Source organism: Oncorhynchus masou, chromosome 1, assembly GCF_036934945.1.
Source record: "Oncorhynchus masou masou isolate Uvic2021 chromosome 1, UVic_Omas_1.1, whole genome shotgun sequence".
Lineage (NCBI taxonomy): Eukaryota > Metazoa > Chordata > Actinopteri > Salmoniformes > Salmonidae > Oncorhynchus > Oncorhynchus masou.
In genome coordinates this window covers 23,210,142-23,229,601 of record NC_088212.1, presented here as the reverse complement: position 1 = coordinate 23,229,601, position 19,460 = coordinate 23,210,142, and the positions used below count along the sequence as shown (strand labels likewise).

General features: G+C 44.3%; 2 protein-coding genes across 2 annotated transcripts; both read right to left on the bottom strand.

Moving 5' to 3' along the window:
• Window positions 1-3,106: 3,106 nt before the first annotated feature.
• si:dkey-90l8.3 (LIM domain transcription factor LMO4.1) lies at window positions 3,107-8,279 on the bottom strand. Its single transcript, XM_064965511.1, has 5 exons — window positions 7,966-8,279; window positions 6,809-7,045; window positions 5,623-5,719; window positions 5,003-5,161; window positions 3,107-4,907 (listed from the first exon to the last, which is right to left on the bottom strand). Exons 2-5 carry the CDS (start codon window positions 7,024-7,026, stop codon window positions 4,899-4,901), a joined length of 483 nt encoding a protein of 160 aa, XP_064821583.1. The 5' UTR covers window positions 7,027-7,045; window positions 7,966-8,279; the 3' UTR covers window positions 3,107-4,898.
• A 2,543-nt stretch (window positions 8,280-10,822) lies between these two features.
• On the bottom strand, window positions 10,823-14,608 carry LOC135539557 (CCN family member 1-like). The gene is made up of 5 exons (XM_064965497.1): window positions 13,863-14,608; window positions 13,347-13,560; window positions 12,763-13,128; window positions 12,401-12,603; window positions 10,823-12,158 (listed from the first exon to the last, which is right to left on the bottom strand). Exons 1-5 carry the CDS (start codon window positions 13,932-13,934, stop codon window positions 11,856-11,858), a joined length of 1,158 nt encoding a protein of 385 aa, XP_064821569.1. The 5' UTR covers window positions 13,935-14,608; the 3' UTR covers window positions 10,823-11,855.
• Between the last annotated feature and the right edge of the window lie 4,852 nt (window positions 14,609-19,460).

Below are 19,460 nucleotides of genomic sequence, written 5' to 3'. Positions count from 1 at the left end.
GAGAGAATGAGGGAGAGAGAGAACGAGGGAGAGAGAGAAAGAGAACAAGGGAGAGAGTGAAAGAGAGAGAGAGAACGAGGGAGAGAGAGTGAGGGAGAGAGAGAACATGTTGCATCTGCTCCTCATTAACAGAGCGCTAATGAATGCACGTGTGTTCCACCTGGCTCCAGTGAGAGGGGGTTGGAACACACACTAACTAAACCTGCCGACGAGGCCTTGGCCTTTCACAACATTTCTTCTGAGCAATAATAGAACTTTGTCTCAAGATGTAGAGACTATAGTGCTCTGGAACAAAGTTTTATGAAGTTGCCAGTAGAAGCTGATCTATGGTCATTTTTGGACTTCTCCTCTCACTGGTTAAAATTTGGATTAAGGGAGAGTAAGAGCCTCTGGTGTCCTAAGAGCCTCTGGAGCCTTCCAGTTGGGGACAGGAAGACTAGGGTGGAACTAACTAAATAAGGTCATCACTATTTGTACTGTATGAGAATAGACTCTTAAATTATCCGCATCCCACACGGAGTTCCATTTACAAACAGGTCACAGCTCATCTCAGAGCAGCATCTGTCCCCCGTCTCTCAGGTGAGAATTACGTTACTCCCCCTGGGGGTCTCCAGTCTGTCTTCTTATGTATCGATACAACACCCTGTGGGTTTACCCTAACATGGACCGCACCTGGGATAATCAGCATTTAACCAGAGCGGCTGGAGCTTCAACCATTAGTCAGTATATAGGATTGGAAATAGTGTGTACAGTGTGTTTTGTGACACTGTATGTCAAATCATTGGTATGTTCTGTGCTCCCCCATCCACCCCTCTGTCTCTGCCAACCATGGTAATGACAGCTGAATATATGCCTGCTCTTCGTATTTTCAAATTGGCAGCATTCCGCTTCGCTCAGAACCTTAAGTGGTTGTTCATTTAATATGCAATCGACCCCTGTCAGTCTAAATGCATTTTATTGAAAAGCCTGTTTCCAAGGAAGGAAGTTGCAGGTTGTGAGAGTGAAGAGGAAAGAGAGACAGGAGAGCAGGGTGAACTCATGATCTAAATGTGACAAGAGAGGTGGGAATACAACATATCATGGGTAGTTTTTCAAAGGGACAAACTAGATATGCCAGGTTGGCCCAGAGGGTAGATAGACTTACCTAGGGACTCACATTTTAACATGTGAACCTTATAGTAGAGAGCATGGTAGTTACTGAGCAGAACATGCAGCTATGTTTACCTTATGCTCTTTGAGTCAATAACCCTTTAGGTATGGGGTATAGGGTATGGGGCCTCTGGGGGGGGGCTGGTGTCACTGAGATAGGGGCTGGTGTCACTGTGTTATCCTGGTGTTCAGGGTAGATTCAATTTAAAAGAGTTCGGGGTTATGAGAGGGAGCAAACACAAACATCATCCTGCACAAACATGATAGCACAACCTGCATCATGAACATATACACAATCTCACACACACACACACACACACACACACACACACACACACACACACACACACACACACACACACACACACACACACACACACACACACACACACACACACACACACACACACACACACACACACACACACACACACATATACTCTATCTACAACCTGTTGTTAATATCAGATTTGGTCAAACCTTTGCTTGCACATCCATTCTGTTGTAGACATGTGTGATGGGAGTAAAGTGAGCGTGTTATTGGGGGGGGTGGATTGCAGGCGGTGTTAAGTCAAGCAGGAACCCTCAATGTTGCTAATTTATTTACAGATTTAATTAGATGGATAGCGCCCTCACAGATATAAGAAATAAAGGAGAGATGTTGCCAGCGTTACAGCACTTTAATTATGGTACCAGGCTCCTGATCCCTGCGCACTGCTGTCTGGGGAAGCAGTTAATTAAAATCCTCATTATTTTAATTTTAATTAGTTCCCCCCTCTTTTGTTTCCTTTCACCATATGGCCGTGTACCGTGGTCAAATTAACCTAATTGAGCTAATTAAGCCGATCAGTTTAATTATTCAAAGCGATCTGATTGGGCCAGGAACTGTTCTCCACTCTCTATCTACCTCTCTCTCTCTCTCATTCTTGTGTGAGGCTCTTATTTGTAAAGTCGTTTTTTCTTTGTTATTAAGCCTGTTCACTATTGTTTTAGCAGACAGGACAGTTTTATGGTCGCAAGAAGGATTTTTAGCATAGTTGCAATTCCTTAGGCAACAGTACATACTGTACATACTTGGCTTTTCAATAGATAGGCCTAATTTAACAAATAAAAAACAGATGGTGTTTTTTTACTGGAAACCTGTTACCATGAATGTTATGCATGTATGTAGGCGAACATCACCTCAGCTTGCATGCCTGTCTATCAACACACACGCCCTTTCAGGAGCCTCTGGCTCTGTTCCTGACGGTGACCACATGCACATACCTCTCTGACATACTGTATTCGCACTGGAACACATTTAACAGCAGCCAGACCGCTTGAGCTGAGAGGATTTAAATGGTGTCTGTGTGTCTGTCTCTTCACTCCAGCACATTGTCAGACTGCTTAAACCCTCTCCTTGGCCTCTCGGGAGATCATGAGACATATATGATCTTCCCGCCAGTCCTGCTGGTACAGAGACAATGGATCATCATCATCATACAGCTGGACACATCTTGGATCTGTATCAGAGGAGTGGCTGGGCAGAAGGACACCACTCAGACCCTCTCTTCCTCTTCATACGCTTGTAATAAATATCCTGTCTCATCTCAGTCTCTTCACACAGTGTGAGGCGTAGAAGCGAAGGCAATTACACTCATCTGCATGTGTTAATATAATTAATGATTAATTAGTGAGTATAAACACTTTCCTATAACAGAAGCTAGGCTAGATGGTGAGCCACACACCTGCAACGTCTCTGATTTAAAAAAAACAACGCCTCATGGCACAGAGATTTCTTTAGGAGACCTGCTAATTGGCATCTGAAAATGCTGGGCTAATTAGTGATATGCAGACGACGCTTGATTGGTTTGAATGCAAAGTGTAACTTGTGGAGTGGTGGGCTTGAGATTTGATTTCCTCACTATCTAGATATGAAGATATTTGTAATTGTGATCATTTCCATAAGTTAATGAATTTGCGTGATGCTTTTCAATCAAACGTGGAATACATAATTGATGCAGTATCAGCACCCACCATGACAAGTGGGACTTCTGAAATAGCTAAGCACATTAAGGTGCAATTCTGATGGCTGCCATGCTCCTAGCAAAGGTGTGAAAGTACAGACCTCATTTGAAGCACAGCAGATGCTGTCATCTGATTCACTCAAACTGTATTACTTAAAGCCTTAACCACTCAGATCTACACACCCATGTCTGACTATACAGGCTACAGATTTGTCATATCCAGTTTTACAGTACATCAAACAGACAAATTCAAGGAAGGTCAAGCAAGTTAGCCAATGCAGATCCTAACAGAAATCAAAGCTCATTCTTTTGAACAACCAAGAGCAGCAGAGGGGGATTAGAAAAGCTCTGGCTTGTGTCTTTTAATTGCAACATGGTTAACCATCCAAGCATCAGATTGTTGTTGTGTTTTTTTTCTTTTTCTTCTACACGCTGGCTGGATGCGTAGGAGCCCCTCCCTTTAATTAGGCCGGCTCCCAGATTAGTCTTTAATAAAGTCAGCCACGGGATATGGCCAAAGTTCAGCCTCCCAGGAGCAGGAACTGTAGCAGGCAGCACAGATACACCACTCAAGTTTAATTGCTTCTGTAAATGGTCAGGACTGTAGCCTTCTAATTCCATTCCTCAGGGTAATCAGGCATGCTTTCACCATACAGGGCTGAGGGGAGCTATGCAGCACAAACAGGGAGGAAATGCCACACCAACTGGGTAGTAGTTTACCATGTAATTCCGTAAGACTCGTGTCATGTGACCAACCAACTGCACATAGGCATCAATTACTTCAGTTCAAGTCTTTTAATAGCATTTTTTGTCTCCATCTGATAATTTCACATATTGAACAGGCATCCATAATTCAATTGAATGAAACATTAATTCAGGAAATAGAACTCCACTGGGAAACACACAATAGCATTATAGAAAAATAATGGACATTTATCTTCTTCCTTGACTTCAGCCCAATTCATATGATGGTTTAAACATCACAGAGTAACAGATGTGAGGCCATTGAGAGGAATTCTGAGTTCATTATCTAAGCTATGGGTTATTCTTGACAATAATGATAACCACAGCAATGCCACTATGACAGTGGACTCCACGGAAAAGCTTATTTTGATTTGCTTTATTCTTCCTGGAGAGGGTCCAGGCCATACCCTTAAAACTCATGGCGAGATTTGTCCACAAGCACCAAAGTTCTGGATGTGCACAGAATTGGGGGTCCCTTACTTACAGTACAACATGTAACCTCAGTCCTGAAGTAGTTAATGTGGTCCATATTGTCTTTGATGGGCAGACCAGCACTGTATCACACACGACTCACCATTACAGTGTATTTGTACACTGTCTCAAGCATGGATATGTACAACACATCTGAAGTTGATCCTGCAAGTAAAAATAACCTCCTGGTCAAAGAGACAAGATGGTGGATGGTGATGAGGATCCCAAGTGGCGCAGATGTCTAAGGCACTGCATCTCAGTGCTAGAGGCGTCACTACAGAACCTGGTTCGATCTCGGGGTGTATCACAATCGGCCATGATCGGGAGTCCCATAGGGCGACGCACAATTGTCCCAGCATCGTCTGGGTTAGGCCGTCCTTGTAAAATAAGAATTTCTTCTTAACTGACTTGACTTGTTTAAGAAAAGGTTAAATTAAAAAGGATCCACAACAACAGTATCAGGAGCAGGGATGGAGAGACCTCTGGAGACAAGGGAAGGATGAAGGCCCCACGCACCACTCTAACCACTCAGCACACCTACAGACAAGAGCAGGGGGGAATAGAATGTTCAGTACTGGACAGTAGTGTGTATGAAAGTGTGAAAGGCCTCATGGTCCTGGTCCCTCTCTCACCTTCTGGTCAGGCAGCACAGGGTTACTCTGGAGTGGGGGCAGGTGGCGGCTGAGCAGTGCAGCCTCTGGCCGGTCGTGCTCACAGAAGATGGTGCCGTTGACATAGTGGAAGCGGTCGCCTGGCACCAGTCTGTTTCTACAGGTGGCACAGGTGAAACACTAGGGATAAAAGAGACACAGGCGTTAGAATCCTCATGCCAAGTCCACACCTTACTCTAGTGGGCTCCCGAGTGGCGCAGTGGTCTAAGGCACTGCATCTTAGTGCTAGAGGCAACACTACAGACCCTAGTTTGATTCCAGGCTGTACCACAACCGGCCGTGATTGGGTGGCGCACATTTGGCCTAGCGTCGTCTGGGTTGTAAATAAGAATTTGCTCTTAACTGACTTGCCTAGTTAAATATATATATATATATATATATATATATATTTTTATATATATATTTTTTTTTTTTTTTTTTTTTTTTTGGGGCGTTAGCCAATGCTAAACTCCAACATACAAGGTAACTTTAGGATAGTGTATAAAGCACCTTGTTTCAAGTATACATCTATTGGTTTCACACAAACAACCTGTTACAAATGCACTAACAACAGTGAAACACTTACTGCCAGAGGGTCTTACCTTGAGATGGTACACATTGCCCTGTGCTCTCATAACCATCTCATTGGCCGGGATCGACTGGCCACAGGTGCTGCATGCTCCACTGTGCCCGAACAACCTGCAGAGCCAGATCAACAGAGCCAGATCAGTCTCAGTGCCCTAGCCTGGGAGCTAAAGTCTAGATTCCCCCCCTCCTGTCCTCTCCCCAGAGTCAGATCAGTCTCAGTGCCCTAGCCTGGGAGCTAAAGTCTAGATCCACCCCCTCCTGTCCTCTCCCCAGAGTCAGATCAGTCTCAGTGCCCTAGCCTGGGAGCTAAAGTCTAGATTCTCCCCCTCCTGTCCTCTCCCCAGAGTCAGATCAGTCTCAGTGCCCTAGCCTGGGAGCTAAAGTCTAGATTCTCCCCATCCTGTCCTCTCCCCAGAGTCAGATCAGTCTCAGTGCCCTAGCCTGGGAGCTAAAGTCTAGATCCTCCCCCTCCTGTCCTCTCCCCAGAGTCAGATCAGTCTCAGTGCCCTAGCCTGGGAGCTAAAGTCTAGCCTGGGAGCTAAAGTCTAGATCCTCCCCTCCTGTCCTCTCCCCAGAGTCAGATCAGTCTCAGTGCCCTAGCCTGGGAGCTAAAGTCTAGATCCACCCCCTCCTGTCCTCTCCCCAGAGTCAGATCAGTCTCAGTGCCCTCCCCCTCCTGTCCTCTCCCCAGCAGATCTCTCAGTGCCCTAGCCTGGGAGCTAAAGTCTAGATCCTCCCCCTCCTGTCCTCTCCCCAGAGTCAGATCAGTCTCAGTGCCCTAGCCTGGGAGCTAAAGTCTAGATCCTCCCCCTCCTGTCCTCTCCCCAGAGTCAGATCAGTCTCAGTGCCCTAGCCTGGGAGCTAAAGTCTAGATTCTCCCCATCCTGTCCTCTCCCCAGAGTCAGATCAGTCTCAGTGCCCTAGCTTAGGAGCTAAAGTCTAGATTCTCCCCCTCCTGTCCTCTCCCCAGAGTCAGATCAGTCTCAGTGCCCTAGCCTGGGAGCTAAAGTCTAGATCCTCCCCCTCCTGTCCTCTCCCCAGAGTCAGATCAGTCTCAGTGCCCTAGCCTAGGAGCTAAAGTCTAGATTCTCCCCCTCCTGTCCTCTCCCCAGTCAGATCAGTCTCAGTGCTCTAGCCTGGGAGCTAAAGTCTAGATCCTCCCCCTCCTGTCCTCTCCCCAGAGCCCCATTAGGACCACACCTGATATAGTCGCTCCTACACAGAATCATGCCTCCTTTACTGTAGCAGGTGTTGCCAATGTCGCCTAGCTGTGCGTGGCAGCAGGAGCACTTGAGGCAGCGTGTGTGCCAGTAGCGCTCCATGGAGAAGAGCAGGAAGCGGTCTGCGATGTTCCCCCCGCATCCTGCACACGACCTGGGGGGTGACGCCACACCACCACCCAGCTGACTGTTCACCATGCTGAGCCCTCAGAAGCTCCTGGAAACAAAGACAATGTTGACACTTAAGCTACATGGCAAAGGTAGCAAGCTGTTACAATGACTTCATGGACAATGTAAGCAGGGAGCCTCCAATTATCTACTACTGGAAGGGGTCAGGATATCCAGAAGTCCTAACAGGTGACCATTAAAGCAAGCATGCATGGGCAACATTAATCCAAGTGTTTTAACTAGTATTTAGTCAACATGCTCATGTTTCACTATATCTTCAGAGAAAGGAATTCCCCACAACTTTACTTTCAGGTAAACTGTAAACTGAGGTTTTAATAAATGATGCCCATATTAGGTGGTTGGGTGAAGGATTTTTTTATTCCAAATACCAAGCAGACAAGGTATATCTAGCAAATGTTCATTTGCCTGCATCACAACTCACCAATAATGTAGAAAGTTCAACAAATAATATGTTCACTGGTTGAACAAAATAAGCTACATTATATTAAAAACTGTAACATAGCATTTATAACACGTTGTATGACTTTTAACACCAGTTTAACCTGCCATTTTACCTGTCATTTACAGGTATCAAAATAAAAAACGACTGATTTATATTCCACAAGATAAGGGAGCTGTGCTATCTATTCATGCGGAACACTTTCCTATGTTGAATAAGGTCCTGGTTAGGAATAGCATTTTTTTTATACAGGAAATCATACAGTGAAACACAGAAGTGTCAGTGATGCACGTGCAAGAAAAACAATTGCAGTCACAAAAAAAAGGAGACTCGGAATGAACTTCGAAACATCACACAACAGCGAATCAAGATTAGGTGAAAATAGCCTGTATATAAATGTATATTTCATGGAATTAAAAATAAGTTGTACATTACGGTAAGTAATTTGGTCATCAAAATAGGCTGCTTATTAAAGTATCATAGGCGCATTTAGAAGATAAGATGCTCACCTTGATGTGCTTTCCAGAGAATTCAGACGTGGAGAAGTTGTTGTAAAAAAAGCAAAAACAAAACAATGGACGACAGCGGATAATGTTTCAACTACAGTTAAATCTGACTGTGACAAACTAGCGCTTCTATAATATACATATGCCACAAATAAAGCGACACATTTTCGAAAGATTTAAACAATGTCAAAAAGGAAAAACCGCACGTTATCAAAGATACAATGTAATAAAATTCGTTTTAAAGAGATTGCATGCAACATATTTTTAAGTCAATTACATTGATCATCCGACTCTCAACTATCACTAGAGTCTTTGACAGCTACACTATTAACTGAATTGCGCAAGCGGGTATTTAATTCGCTTCTTGGTGACGTTTTTAACATGCAGTGTGCGCAGCCACTAGACTCTCAGGGGTGGGGTTACTGTCAAAATGATTTATGTGTTTGGAGAGAGCCATTGTACATTTTCTCATTAGATTAAACCAAACTAAACTGTTTCTAAATATGACAATCCATTCCACAATTCATATGTGCAATTAAAACGCATAAACTGTCAATAACCACTTCCACCTTACAATTCATATATTCAGAATCATACAAATTTGGTTTACTAGACATTACCATTTACTTTTAAGAGAAGTTTGGGTGAGATGTGGCAATACATTTATTTGAATATAGTTTATTTGAATAGTTACTATATTTTTGTGTAAGTTAAATTATGTATTTCCGTATCATATATTTTATAGTAAATAAAGAGCTGGGGATCAACAATTAGAAAATAAAACATTTTCAAATAAGACTAAATCCTAGTATTATTATTAGAGTAGGCCAAATACACAGTGGTTAAATTGACCTTGGGTCAAAGGGATAGCCCAGCTCAACCCTGACCCTAACCCTAGCTTCATGTCCACACCCTGGCTCGACCCTAACCCTAGCCATAAGCCTAACCTTAGCTTCCATGTCCTCGCCCAAGCTCAACCTAACCTGCACTGCTTACTAGGGGCCAGTAGAGAACAGTGTTCTCTTGTGTTGTAGGCCTACTGTCTCCTCAACAGTGGGCAATGAACAATGATAACTTCAGTGTACTGGAAAACTGTGCTGCAGAAAATGTCCACCCAGTGTTATTTTTTCCCTATAACTTTTGAATTTTTGAATGTAAAGATATGCTTCAGAGCTATATGGCGGAACAAGTTAAATGTTGTGTTTTACACAATACATATCACAGATTGCAGCACCCAAACTGCTGGAATGTTTATATCTTGGTGAAACTCCTGTTTAGAGTGACATTTCTCTTTGGGAGAATAATTTTTCCAACAATTTTTAATTGACTTATATGACAGTTGTCTTCTGCAGAGGATGCTATGTTTTTTGGGGGGTAGTTTCTTCTGCTCTGGTTAACCTTCCACCCAGGCCCCCACCATACCACTACTTCCCACAGACCCTGTTTATTTCTGACATATTTCCTCTTCCTATGTTACGGCCATGCTGAAACTCAGTTTTCTGTGAGGCTGGACAACACCTGTAACTTCCAGTCTGGTGTCCAGGACAAAGTAAACTCCACCGCAGAAGGAGGCTACAGCCAAAACAATTCACAGGGGAGAGAACTACATTTATACACTGCGTAATGCTCATTTCACCGGATGCTTTGCTTTCATATAATATGTGTTAGTGTAAGTCAACTACAGTACATGACAAAGCTTCTGTTTAATATGGACTGGACCCTTGTAAAAATCCATACCATGATATTATAACCCCATTTTAATACTCTTCCCTTGAACAATCAACTATCACACAGCCTCCTATAACCTCCTCCCCAGACCTCATATTGCCATGGTTTTCACTGAAGTGCAAGAGTGCCTCTTTGACAGCTGTTTTGTCAAACGTTGTCCTTGGACATCAGCTCTAGTGTTCAATAATTCTGAGAACGATGCTATTTCCCTTAATTTACAACACCAAATAGTCCCACTAGACAAACACTAGAGACCATAGTCTTTGGAGAAATGTGGTACAGTCAGAAGGGATACAGCCAATAGGAGGATTGGGGCCTTTATCGAAGACGATGGCAGATAGTACTGCGGTTTCTATGGAGATGATGGAATGCCATGTGTGCTCTGTAGGGGTTTGTCTGTCAGTGGACCAGTGAACAAAATGCAAGGAGAATGTATAGGCTCATAAGAAATCAAACTGTCGAATACCCTTATCTAACCCTATAGTGTATGATTGATGTGTCCAAACCTGAATTTCAAACGGATTACATTGAGCAGGTGAAAAGATGATACATTGAGATGATCTGAATACATTTAACAGTAGGCCCATGCTGTAACAGCCTCAGAGATGCCATTTAGGCAACGAGCACACTGGAAGTCAGTCTGTTCCGAGCCAGACCAGGTCTGTAGACAGTGGTGTGATAGACACAGAAGGAGGTCAGGGTGGAATAGATAGACAAGGAGAGAGATAGGAGACAGAGGAAGGAGGAAGGGGTGTGGAATTTGGGAGGCTGCTGTGATGTTTGTGCTGCAGAGACCAGCCTGTATGTATAAAGACACAAGGGAACATGATCGTGGCTAGAGTACTGACCCCGGCCACACTGGAGACCCAGCCTCTTCTCTCCGGCCCCAGCCCTAACCACAAAACAACAGGCTGGCTTTCAGCACAGCTCCCCTCTCTGGAGTAGTACTCAGCAATAAAGTACCTCTACAAGGTACATGCCAGACTCACCACCTTCTGTGAGCCTGTCCCAACTCAGGAGAGACTTTTGCTTTCCTCACTGTAGCATCTCAGATCAACCACCCGATACTGTCATCTAAATCACCATCAACTAACACACCTCTCTGAGAAACACAAGTAAGACAGAGAGGGGCACATGTTGAATGTTTTTATTCAATTTTTCAGAGTATTATTGATAAGAATTCAAATATTATAGAAATCTTAAATATATCAAATACAATCTTCCCTCCAGTACAAGTCTCTATACTATGAGGCAATAAAAACACACCCCGGAAAATGAGGTGATCTCCATCAATTGCCACTCCACTAAGAGTGAAGTCTGTACACTATACTCTGTCATATGACACAAATACACACATGTAAACACTCTGTTTCTCACCCTTTCATTTTCTCTCACACACATAAACACTGACCTTTACACAATGTAATATACAGTTAATTACAATCATTGATGAATTTGTAGAATGATATCCTGTCCTCTTTCTACCATCGATGTATCAGACAAAACACTTCATGAATGTATGAGATTGCCCATGGTCGTCACTCATCACATCCTTACACATTCACTGGCCTCACTAATTTACACATCTCTATTATGACAAAAAGTGATGTATGTCTTTCACATACATACATATACATTCCTTTTCCCTTGTTCCTCTGTGGTTATAGAGGAACTTGACAATGTTAACAAATACAAATTATAAATAATGAGGGGGAAAAGCAGACAACCAAACTGATTAATTTACAAGTTCAAAATTACATCAAGAAAGTCACATCAGGCCATCCATAGTCTGTTGTGCTCAGTGCTGTCCCTCCCCCTCCCCCAGAACAGTTCTGTGACTGTGTCATCAACAGGGAAGGGACACTGGACCTGGATGTGGAGAGCAGTTGCTCCACATCTCTCATATCAGATAACTTGTGGCAACGTGTCAGGAAGCTTAAAGTGCAAGCGATAGTTCTGCCTGGTTGGATGGAACGGCCACCTAGCTGAGGCTCTCTCTCCCATAGTCTGGCGCTGGTGCAGGAGGGAGAGGCTGGTGTCCAGGAAGGGACTGAAAGGCAGGGCTATCCCTGGGCAGAGGGTGGGTGGAAGATGGGGAGAGGTTAGCATGCAGTAGCCCTGTCTCGTGTGTTGAGGCTAGGGTTGGGCATCCTCCTAAGCCTGCCTCAGTGCCTGAAGTTGTGGATGTCATTGTGCAGGCTGACAGAGGGCCTTGAGGGGGAACTGTGATTGTGGCAGCTCTTCTTGCAGCTGCAGCTCTGGATCCACATGACGTTGCGTGTGAAGCCCTCTCCGTCGGGACATTGGAAGCGCAGGCGGACGGTGCGGGTCAGTGAAGGGGTGCAGCATCGCCCATCCGCACAGAAGCCACAGGTGTGAGGTCGATGGCGGCGTGTTGTGGAGCAGCCAGCAAAGTTGATCCTGATTGGCTCCTGGGGCCGCACTGTACGCTGGCACTTCTTTACCCTCTGGACAGTCAACAAACAGAGTTAGACAACTGAGCAATGTATTCCACAAAAAAAAATATATTACAAAAGTTCTCATAATTAAAAGTGAAATGTTATATGTGCTCTAACGCAATTTCCCACATTAGGTAGTTGTTGTGGAATTGTTTGATTACTTGTTAGATATTACTGCACTGTCGGAATTAGAAGCACAAGCATTTCGCTACACTTGCATTAACATCTGATAATCATGTGTCTCACTTTACCTTGATTGCTGGGGTAAGCGGCAGGTCACATTGGCGGACCTGACAGAGTCGTGTCTCTCTGACCAGCCGACACTCTGCGTTGTTATTGGTCACCCGGCTTGAGATGCCCATCCCGCACGTGGTGGAACATTCCGTCCAATCAGTGGTCTGAGGGAGGCATCTGGCGCTCAGCAACACCTGGGACCTGGGGAGGGACACCAACTCTGTGGAAGAAAAGGACAGAGTCATCAGCAACATGTAGGGTAAGGCTTGGGAAAAACAAACATATAGGGCCGGTTTCTCAGCCTAGTCCTGTACTGAAAAGCCATGACTAGACAATCTGTGCCTGGGAAACTGGCCCTTTGGGTTAGGCTTTACTGTACCTCTAAAGGTGACTCCAGTGCTGGCCTGATAGTGTGGCTGGGCCAGGGCTTGGGCCTGGAGCTGGTTGTTGATGTGGTTTGGGAGGGGTTGTGGGTCAGGTAGGGCTGCCTGTGGATGTTCCTCTGGGTCCTCACTGATGTTATTTTTGTCATCACAGACCCACTCCTCACAGCAGCGGCCCCAGGGCCGTGCCAGCCTTGGCTGGGAGCAGCGCCAGTCGGGCAAGGGTACCTGCTGGGGACAGAGTGGCATGCAGCCCACCACCCCGTCCATGCAGCTGCACTGGTGCTGGCAGCTGGGCTGGAAGTCCTCTCCATGCTGGTAGACACGCCCGTTGAACTCACAGGGCCGGCCCTGGGCCTCCGCTGGGGAGAAACAGAGATATTAGCAGCACTGTGGACTTCATACCCCTATGGTAGTGTGTTACCATGATGCTGAGCATTTGACAACTATCTACTTGGATCAATCTAATGATCAAAATCTTACTACAATTCTGAAAAACCCATACCCAGCTGCTACTCCCATACTGGCCCAACCACCTCATATCTCTCCCACTGATGTTAGGGGTGCTCCTGGTCCTTACCTCGGCACAGGCCTCTCTCTGGGTCTCCCCCAGCCCCCAGGTGGCAGTGCAGGCCCTTAATGTGGTCACAGGGCTGGCTGGGGCTGCAGTCCTGGTTGAACTGCCTGGCACATACCTTACAGCAGCCACAGGCATCTGTCACCCAACTAATGCCCGCTGGGCACGATGGCGGTGAGGGGCCACAGGAGCACTGGGTAGGACAGTCACTCTCCACCTGAGAGAGACAGCGGGGTCAGTGTTAAATATGAGAAAGGGTCGGCACAGCAGCAGTAGGGTGGAGGTGAGGGGAATGCATTCCAGGCTGATTTCTATGACTACTGATACAATAGTATGTTGATCTCAGTGCCTTTATTCATTTTAACAAAATACCAAAAAAGTTCAACAAATATTTTTACATAGAAAAATAAAAAACAGAAATACAACGTAAATATGGTCATGCAAAGTGTAGAGAGAAAGAGTGAATGGGAAATAAATCAAATAAGGGCAGGAAGGTAAGAATGCATCTTTGAAACTCACCATGACAGCAGCACTGGAGAGGAGAACGAACAGTGTGGAGACGGTCCGTCTCAAACTAACCAGAGAAAACATCCCGAAGGTGTAGATTACACTATTTAAATTAGAGATAAAGATTCCGTCCTAGAATAGATACCTAGTGTCTGTGATGATATACTGTCCAGATCCTGCACTTGAGTCCAGAGGAGAGAAGTCTGTCTGTCAGTTCATTTATTCCTTCATCTGTTTGAGTGCACGAAAAGGTACACCAGTCGATAGTGTTTCTTTGTTCTCCTGCAGTGTCTTTTCTCAGCATGGGTCAGCACTGCTCAGCTGGGTTAGCTCCACTTCATATAGAGATTCCCTCTGTGGTGCCTGTACTTATAGACATGGGCAGACCGCCACCTCCCTGTGACATCAGCTCTCCTCTCAAGGAGGAAGAGAAAGTGAATCAAGGGGGGATTGAGTGAGTGGAGTAGGAGAGGAAGAAATTGCACCATTGCTACATTACCATACTGAGAAACCATGGTTATATTACGAAACAACTCTGTAGGCACTTCAGTGCACTGACAGCTTACTATCATATGTCCCTAATGCTATTGAGAAACTACAAGAAAAGATCATTGCTGATGAATCCATAATAAGTAAGCTAAGTGTGGAGTGGCTTCAAATAGTATTTGATTTCTTTGAAATAGGTTGAGCATTTGATTGAGCCTTTCTTTGGCGCCAGATTGGTGTGGTTTGCACTTTTGGGACTATTCCATGGGAGAATCTCAATTGCATATTCCTCATGGCCTCCTTAAAACCCATTGGATGGGAAGCCAGATTTCCCTCCACCCTAACTTTCTCCTCTAATGGGTTTTGAGAAGGAGGCAGGGAGAGGACGGGAGGAGTAGGAGTTTAAATTCTCCCCATCAGTCCCCTTTTGCCTTGAAAGCTCAATCAAGTGCAGCTTAAAGGGCAACCACTTTTTAACCTCATTTTCATTATCTCCATTTTCACAGTACCAGTGTCTACATGTGTGAAAACGATGCATTTCTACATTTAGTAGAAAAAAATCGAACATTTAAAAAGTTCTATCCCATGACGTCATCAAAAGTTACAATTTTGAAAAACACTATGAGATTCGCGGTGACGTGGGGAGCAAGAAAACATCTTCCCTCTGGCTAGAAACTTGTTGCAGGTTTGAAAAATCAACGTTAAAAAAACAACTTTTAACCCTACACTGTGATGTCACAGAGAAGCCTTTATTAGGACCTTTCATCTTATCTTTGTAATCACTGAACATAGAAACATGCCATTTTCCCATATGTAGATACTGGTATGGTGCTGGAGTTAATGAATATGAGGTTTAAAAGTAACACATGTGTCCTTTAATTATTTGTATTTGAATTAAAACAAACACTATTTGAACCCAGGGCTGCAGGGCTGTGGGATTCCCATACTGTCGAGTGACACGGTAGCTACATTCTGGCATATGAGCGGTATTTGACAATGGGGGTCAAGTAAGACTGATGCTGTCAACAGAAAAATACAAGTGCAGGTGTAACGGAAAAAACGAGTGGGGAATCCCACTCTGGCATAGAATCCACTTTAATAGGGGAAGTGGTGATGCAGATAGCAGAGAAAATCCCTGCGTACAACTCCTCTGGCCCCAGCCACCCCATTGAAACGCATTGCCCAGGGCAGGGCACATATCCTGTGTTCCCTCCATCTCTTTCCTAATGGCCACATTCCAGGAAACAAAGGCTCTTCTACAGGTTCCCATGTTTGGTAGGAAAAACGAAACATTCCCATTGTCATACCAGCGGGACATAAAAAGTGTTTTGTTCGAGGGCAGGAAGGCCCTGCATTAGGCCTTGGCTTTCATTGTTATGAAACACAGGAAACGGAATTTAGCACATTTGATGAGGCCACTGAAAACCTGCAGAGCGAGACAGAGAGGAGTGAGTGTGAATATAGCAAGACTCTCACACCACAGGAGAAAGCAAAGAAAATAACTAGGACCTGTTTCTGTGGATCCTTGCTCAATTTTGTCAGACCTGTCCTCACTTAACCCAGTTCACCTTGACAAAACCACAACACAGCTTCTTCTGCAAAAGCAGATCCCCCAAAATTTCAAACGAAATATAAATAATAATGGTTCAGAAAAAACATGTCTTAATCACATATATTTTGTACGTGTCTGAAAATCCAGTCTTTTTGGTCTGAAATTCTCCATTTTATATAGGACATCACACATATTATTACTCAACCAGACCCATGTCATCTCCTCTTAGGTATTGTTCCTGTGAATACACTACACTCCTCTCCACTTAAATTGATAGAATATCTTTTAGCAGCAGAAAGGAAATGTGTAAAAAAAAATGCGCCCCCAAAAGATATGTGGTTAGGTCTATGGGTGGAACTTGCTGTCATGGAGAGAATTACATCAATCTTTCAACATAGACAGCATAGGTATGAAGATGTCTGGTCAAAGTTCCTGTCATATCGTACTGGTCTTATTCTGTATTCTTCTGGGGTTTTGTGTTTGATTGTTTGTTATTTTTCTTAAGTGGTTTTTACATATTGTATTCTTATTGAGACTCTTGAAATGTTTGCTTTATACAGCCAAAATGTACCCTTAACATGTGAATCTCACTACGCTCCTTTGTAAAGACTGCAAAGATATGTTGTGTATGCACTTTACATGCTCTTCATGTGCTCTTTAAATAAAATTCATGTAAAAAAAAAAGTATAATACAAGTATCTTTGAATACAAAACCGCTTCAGAAATTCAAGAATTGCAAGGAATGAACCAAAATGAAAAACCAAATATAAAAACCACCATGGATGTGTTGAGTGTTGAGGCAGCAGGAATCTCAGTGTGGATAAAGATCAGTGGGTGGGAGCAGAGGGGAAACACAGAGAGCAGGTGTTGCTACTAACCTGCCTGCCACTGATGTGAGAACGGAGGAGCACTGTGGAGAGAGAGGAGGAATGGAGGGAGAGAGAGGTGAGCCACAAGCAGCGCCTTACACAAACACCCAGACTACTGGGCTGAAACCACTGGGACACTGGGGATGTTTGAGAGAGAGCACCTTTTTGGGGAGGGAGGGGTGGGAGAAGGAGGGCAGCTGTCTGGATTCCTGGCATTCCTGGCCCACAAAGGCAGGATGTGTGTGCTGGCCGTGGTTTGGCAAGTCCCCCCTGGCCTTCAGCCAGCCATTGTTTGTCAGATTGACAAACATTTCCAAAACAGGGGGGTCAGGAGCCCTGGCGATTTATCAATGCTGTCCCTTTCCAATCTACTCAACCTAGTCTCAATCTACTCAGCCTTGTCTCAATCTACTCCGCCTAGTCTCAATCTACTCAGCCTGGTCTCAATCTACTCAACCTAGTCTCAATCTACTCAGCCTAGTAAATCAGTGTAACTGTGTTTGTGGGTGTGAGTAAGTATTCCATACCGTATCATAGCAAACAGACAGTTTCATCAAGTCAACTTTATCAGACTGGTGTACTGTATAATGAGAGTCCTCTAAAGTACTACAACTATTTTAATCACTAAAAGTAGACAATTGAAAAAAGACACTCGTACATAACTGTCTGACAAGTACTGCATGTGACTTGCATTCTGAGGTACAGTATATAACAGTGACTGTGGGAGCAACGTCACATGTATTTGGGTAAACATCTACCCAGTGTAGAGTCAGCTGTGTACGTGTGATGCACCCTAACCCAGCTCATGACACCCGCTCTATAGGTCAGGCCTCCACTGAATTCCTCACACTAGTGTCCTAAAAACCTTGGCTGGTACACTCACACACTCAATCATCAGTAACCCTTCAAATGGTCCATTCAAAGAGCACTTGTTTGTTTGCTAAATGCCCATAATTGTACATGTATAAGAGAGAATACTGATTATACAACAATTCGTTAAATACGTTACATTTTGTACATTCCTGTAAGGCAGTTGAGCAAGACAGCTGTGAAAAGGATGATGTCAGGGGGCCTGGTCATTGGACGTATGGATCCACGACTGGGGGTAGACATCTGTGCATCTCTCCTCCAGTACGCTCCTCCACGAGGCCCCAGGGCAGAGCATGATAACTAAACTTGTGCTAGCCTAATGCAGGTGTGGCGCTCCTGCACCCATTAAGAGACAAAAGGGCCTCATTTAGGCCTAACTTGATGGCTACCCAAGCAGGAGAGCAGAGGGAACCCGTGGCCTGTGCATTCCTTCACCCAGCCTAATAGGAGTGATGAAAGCAACCAGGAGAAGAAACCCCCTCTGCAGAGCTCTCCACAGCACTGCAACAACCTGTCCATTGTGTGGCTGACTGACATGAGCAGGTGTGCTATAGTCAGGTACAGAGAGACAGGCGCACCTTTTCTGAGAGAGGAGAGGTATGCATGCCCACTGTAATCAGTCAGCCCATGCTGTAACCCAAAACTACTGCAGAATCACCTGATAGTGCGAAGCACACCCACCTACACAAGGTTAGGAGTTTTGGAATAATTGCATGACAGCCAGGCACAATACACATGCAATGCATAGAAAAATAAATAGAATCCCAGGACAGAACTACTAGGCTGTGAGAAGACATTCATTATAAACCATCTACTGGAACTGAGAATCCAGACCACCTACACACAGTCCATTTCAAAAAGAATCCTTCCTTTTACCCAATACACTGTGGCTACTTATAGCCTACATCAATTGAAAATACTTTGATTCTCCTCCCAATCCAAAAATGTAATCAGACAAACAGATTATGGGCCTATGCAACCATACCTACTGACACTGCTTTTTGCTCCAGTGAATCTGAGGGTTATTAAGCTGCACACTGCATATTACACTAAGTACACAAAAAAAAAACCGAACTTGCATTTCAAAGGGACTTTAGTGTGGGAGTTGCTGGTGTAGCTGCCTGACAGAGAGTGTCCTGTTTAGTGGGGAGGCGAGAGGGGGACGGGCTGTGTGGCACCATTACACAGTGGTGCCTATGATTCAGAGGGGAACATTTTATCGCAAAGAGCTGTAAACAGAAAGTTCCAGAGTTATCCAACAGGGATGGTGACACAAACACATAAAGCCTACTGTGACTGAATGGGCCACTAGTCTGGTAATAGCCTAGAAAATGTAACCCATCATACACTTGATATTTCATTCAATCTACAGCTGATGATAAAACAGCTACGTATGTACAGGTAAAGGAGTCAGGCCTACTGGATATTTACACTCCACTATCATAGTTCAGAGCATTAAGCAATACTTTCTTTAAGTAGTTAGATACTTCGTTATCCAGCAGCTTGCAGCAGGCAGTAATATCTAATGACCAATTTTCAGTGTTATGCCACCTAAAAATAGGCCAGTTTGTTTGCTCTGACATTCAACTTACTTGAGGTCATTCCTAATCAATGGCTTCTTTATACCCTGGTGCAGTGGTGTAAAATACTTAAGTAAAAATACTTTGAAGTACTACTTAAGTAGTTGTGTTGGGTATCTGTAATTTACTATTTCACTATTTATATTTTTGACAACTTTTACTTTACTACATTCCTAAAGAAAACAATGTACTTTTTACTCCATACATTTATCCTGACACCCAAAAGTACTCATTACATTTTGCATGGCTAGCA